Genomic DNA, 5,251 nt, shown 5'->3' with positions numbered 1-5,251 from the left:
GCGGTTCCCCCGGCTGGAGCTGCCCCGGACGCTCCCCCGGAGCTCGGGCTGTCAGCAGAGGTTTTTTTTTTTCCTGCGCTGCCGCTGCTGCCCCGAGATTAAATCGCAGGAAGATGCAATGACCTTTAACTACTTCCCGTCGGCAGCGCGGGCCAAGCGGCGCATTCCGATTCCGCGGCTGGGAAAATGGGAAGGAAGGGAAAGCTGGGAAAGCAGGATGCGCCGGGAGCCTCGGGAGCTGGGAATTCCTGCTGCTTTTGTATCACAATATCCTCCTGCTCGGGGCTCTCAGAGGAGCATCCCCAGCACTGCCCGAGTGTCCCCATGTCCCCTCTTTGTCCCCTCCAAGGTCCAAAATCCGTCAATTTAACCCGGGAATGCCACAGAGCTGCCTGTTCCTCTCCCAGTCCTCAGGGAAACCTCCGCTGAACTCCAAATCCCAAATTCCAAACTCCAAATTCCAAACTCCAAATCCCAAACTCCAAACTCCAAATCCCAAACTCCAGACTCCAAACTCCAAATCCCAAATCCCAAATTTCAAACTCCAAATTCCAAATCCCAAACTCCAGACTCCAAATTCCAAACTCCAAATCCCAAACTCGAAATTCCAAACTCCAAGCTCCAAATACCTAATCCCAAACTCCAAATCCCAAATTCCAGACTCTAAATTCCAAATTCCAAATCCCAAACTCCAAATTCCAAATTCCAAACTCCAAATCCCAAACTCCAAACTCCAAACTCCAAATCCCAAACTCCAAATTCCAAATCTCAAACTCCAAACTCCAAATCCCAAATCCCAAATCCCAAATTCCAAACTCCAAATTCCAAACTCCAAATCCCAAACCTGTTCTTGTTTGGGAGAAGAGGGGGAAAGACACAAAAGTTTCATTTTTATCCTCCCCAGTATAATTTTGCCTCCCCACATTTGCAATTTGCTGCACGTACAAAATAAAAATTTCTCAGTCCACAACAGGAGATGGATCTCAATGATCCTCATGAGTCCCTTCCAGCTCTGGATATTCTGCGATTCTCTCAATAAATTTTTTTATCACCTGTCCTAGGATGGCTCTGGAGGTTTGAGATGCTCTGGATCCCATAAAATCCACCCCAAAGGTGCTGAATTCCCTGATCCCAGCCCAGCCAGTGAACATTTACTCTGAAAGGTCCCTTTGATCCCGATCACAAGAGCCAGCACGGATTGTTCCGGGATTTGCAGGAAAATGTCCCTGTGATGCATCCCTGTGACTGTCCCCGGAGCCTCCCCGTGTCCCCTGTCCTTGGAGGATGGGGACAGGGCACTCTGATTGCAAACAAGAGAAAGAAGTGTGTTTCCCCCCCCCAAAAAAAAAAAATACAGGAGAAATAAATGTATCTGAATATGAAAAATAAGTGTATTTCCCCAAAAATAAAAATAAATGTATTCCCCAAAAAGAGAAATAAATGTATCCGAAAAAGAGAAATAAATGTATTCCAAATAAGAGAAATAAGTGTATTTCCCAAAAAGGAAAATAAACGTATTTTCCAAAAAGAGAAATAAATGTATATGAAAAAGAGAAATAAATGTATTCTCCAAAAGGACAAATAAATGTATTCCAAATAAAAGAAATAAATGTATTTCCCAAAAAAAAGAGAAATGTATTCCCCAAAAAGAGAAATAAATGTGTCTCCAAAAAGAGAAATAAATGTGTCTCCAAAAAGAGAAATAAATATATTTCCCAAAAAGAAAAGGGACAATGCCGAGCTTTGACAAGGCAGAGACCTCCACTAACTCGAGCTCTTTTACAACTTCCAAACCTCTCCTTCCCACCCCGAAATCCCCATTCCCRATATTCCCAACAGGAAAAACCCCCTCGTACCGGTTGGAGAACTGTCCGGGGAGCTGCACCACCTCGGTGATGGCCTCGGGGTTGCGGCGGGCGATGGCGCACAGCTCCAGTTTGGTGTAGCACTCGTCCTGCACGTCCGAGATCATCCTCTGGAAGGTGGAGCAGCGGCGGATGGTCAGGAACACCTTGGACGTCACCCCGTTGGCGATGCACTTCAGGCTCTCCTTCACGAAGGCTTTGCCCTGGGAGTGGAGGGGAATGGTTTGGGTTGGGCTGGAATTCCAGGGAAATGGCTTGGGTTGGGCTGGGATTATGAGGAAATGGCTTGGGTTGTACTGGAATTGCAGGGAAATGGCTTGGGTTGTGAAGGAATTGAAGGGAAGCATCAGAATTCCAGGGAAATGTCTTGGGCTGTGCTGGAATTACGGGAAAATGGATTGAATTGTGTTGGAATTGAAGGGAAATGCTTTGGATTGCGTTGGAATTACAGGGAAATGACAGAATTCCAGGGAAATGTTTTGGATTGCATTGGAATTACAGGGAAGCATTAGAATTCCAGGGAAATGCTGGAATTACGGGGAAATGCTGGAATTACAGGGTTGTGAAGGAATTCCAGGGAAATGTCTTGGATTGAATTGGAATTCCAGGGAAATGTTTTGGATTGCATTGGGATTACAAGGAAGCATCAGAATCCCAGAGAAATGCCTTGGACTGTGCTGGAATTCCGGGGAAATGTCTTGGGTTGGGCTGGAATTCCGGGGAAATGGCTTGGGTTGTGAAGGAATTCCAGGGAAATGTCTTGGGTTGGGCTGGAATTCCGGGGAAATGGCTTGGATTGTGTTGGAATTGAAGGGAAATGCTTTGGATTGCATTGGAATTCCAGGGAAATGTTTTGGATTGCATTGGGACTACAGGGAAATGACAGAATTCCAGGGAAATGTTTTGGATTGCATTGGAATTACAAGGAAGCATCAGAATCCCAGAGAAATGCCTTGGACTGTGCTGGAATTCCAGGGAAATGCCTTGGGTTGTGAAGGAATTCCAGGGAAATGTCTTGGATTGTGTTGGAATTGAAGGGAAATGTTTTGGATTGCGTTGGAATTACAAGGAAGCATCAGAATCCCAGGGAAATGCCTTGGGCTGTGAAGGAATTCCAGGGAAATGTCTTGGGTTGTGAAGGAATTCTGGGGAAACGTTTTGGATTGCGTTGGAATTGCAGGGAAATGTTTTGGATTGCATTGGAATTACAGGGAAGCGTCAGAATTCCAGGGAAATGCCTTGGGCTGTGCTGGAATTAAGGAAAAATGGCTTGGGTTGTGAAGGAATTCCAGGGAAATGTTTTGGATTGCATTGGAATTGCAGGGAAATGCCTTGAATGGCACTGGAATTCCAGGGAAACCCCTTGAATTCCAGAGAAATGCCTTGGACTGTGCTGAAATTCCAGGGAAATATTTTGAATGGCACCGGAATTCCAGGGATGCACCAGAATTCCAGGTAAATCACTTGAATGGCACTGGAATTCCAGGAAATCTGACAGGAGGGGAAGCTTGGAAGGAAAACGCCTGGGACTGTGCCGGAATTCCAAGGAAATGCCCTGAATTGCATCGGAATTCCAGGGAAATGCCTTTAACGGGACCAGAATTCCAGGGATGCACCAGAATTCCAGGTAAATCACTTGAATGGCACTGGAATTCCAGGAAATCTGACAGGAGGGGAAGCTTGGAAGGAAAACGCCTGGGACTGTGCCGGAATTCCAAGGAAATGCCCTGAATTGCATCGGAATTCCAGGGAAATGCCCAGAACCGGATTATTGCAGATTTGTCTCTCCCAGCTGTCGGGATGCCCGCAGCCCGGAGCTCCGATTCCCAAAATATTTGGAAAATCTCGAACCTGGAAACGCCAATTCTGCCCCGCACGGATCAATTAAAATCGATTTCATGCCACAAATTTTACTCCTCAGTTTCCAACCTCGAGAACCTTTGAGAGCTTTTAAATTTCTCCTCGGTGGGGAGACGCGCAGGGAATGGGGAGCTGTGTGAATTTTGGGAGAAAAAAGGGATTTTGGCAGGGTCACAACCCTCCAAAATGATCCAATTTATTCCAACCCCGGTCTGGCCGCGTTTTCCCAAACACTCGCAGCTCTCCCGGGCCAGTCCCGTGCCAGGCCCGGGTTTATTTTTTTTTTTAAGAACTTTTCTATTTTCTCCTGGTGAGGAAATCTCTCTCCCCGCCCCACAGAGCCCTCCTTGCCAAGTCCTCACACGGAGAAACAGCCCCGGAGGATGAGTTTGGAGCCAAAAATCGGGGCTGGGAGGAGCAGCTCAGCGGCAGGAAGGGCTGCAGGGAGGGAAGGGTTAATCCTGACCTAAGCGCGGCTCAAATGAAGAGCAGAGCGCTCAGCGCGGGTTTAGAACCCGCACGACTGGTCCGGGGCACTAAAAGGCGGCTCCGATTGATTCTCGGCCGGGTTTTCTGCCTGGCTGGGGGTTTCTCCCGGGACAGTTTTGCCCCTGGCTCGGTTTTCTCCCTGGCCCGGGGTTTCTCCCTGGGCCGGGTTTGCCCCTGTCCCGGGATTTCTCCCTGGTTGGGGTTTTTCTCTGGTTTGGGTTTTCTCCCCGGTCGGATTTTCCCCTGTCCCGCGTTTTCTTCCTGGCTACGTTTGTCCCTGGTCAGGTTTTTCCCTGGCCCGGGTTTGGCCCTATCCCGGTTTCTCTCCGGCCGGGTTTGCCCCTGTCCCGGATTTGCCCCTGTCCCGGGTTTTATCCCAGGCCAGGTTTTCTCCCTTTCCCGGGTTTCTCCCTGTCCCGCAATTCCTCTATCCCAGGTTTTCCCCTGTCCCGGATTTTCCCCTGTCCCGTGTTTTTTCCCGGCCCCATTTCCCCTGTCCCGTGTTTCCCCTATCCCGGATTTTCCCCTGGCCCGGATTTGCCCCTGTCCCCGGTTTTATCCCTGTCCTGGGTTTTATCCCCGGCCACATTTTCTCCTGTCACGGGTTTGTCCCTGTCCCGGGTTTCCCCCTGTCCCGGATTTCTCCCCGGCCGGACTTTTTCCCCTGTCCCTCATTTTCCCCTGTCCCTCATTTTTTCCCCTATCCCGCATTTCCCCTATCCCTTTTCCCCCGTCCCCATTGCCCCGATCCCTCTCCCCGGGCCGTACCTGCGTGTCGAACTTGGCTGCGCTGTACAGGAAGGATTTGCAGATCTCGTACATCCCGTCCGTGTCGCACGTGGAGTTCTCCAGGCAGGCGAAGGCTCCGCAGCCCACCTGGAGCGCGCTGTTGAGGCACCGAACCACCTCGGCTGTGGGAAAGAGGCACGGAWCGGTCAGCGGGGGCTGCAAATCCCGTTCCGAGCCAAAAACACCCGCGGCACCGCGGCTCGGACCAGCAGGGCCCGGAGGAGAGGGAGGCACAGGCGGTAAAGGAG

At 49.9% G+C, this 5,251-nt stretch overlaps 1 protein-coding gene across 1 annotated transcript in view; it reads right to left on the bottom strand.

Moving 5' to 3' along the window:
* STC1 (stanniocalcin 1) overlaps positions 1-5,225 on the bottom strand; it is a gene marked incomplete at its 5' end in the record, with an annotated part of 9,644 nt that extends 4,419 nt beyond the window's left edge. The window contains 2 exons of the mRNA XM_057387767.1: positions 1,857-2,068; positions 4,983-5,225. Of these exons, the coding sequence (XP_057243750.1) occupies positions 1,857-2,068; positions 4,983-5,225 (455 nt within the window). The remainder of the gene's footprint in view (positions 1-1,856; positions 2,069-4,982) is intronic.
* Between the last annotated feature and the right edge of the window lie 26 nt (positions 5,226-5,251).

This window comes from Malurus melanocephalus, unplaced genomic scaffold, assembly GCF_030028575.1.
Source record: "Malurus melanocephalus ecotype Western Australia unplaced genomic scaffold, MMel_1.1 scaffold_1358, whole genome shotgun sequence".
NCBI lineage: Eukaryota > Metazoa > Chordata > Aves > Passeriformes > Maluridae > Malurus > Malurus melanocephalus.
Note: the sequence above shows the minus strand (reverse complement) of the source record. Positions and strands in the feature narration are given on the sequence as shown.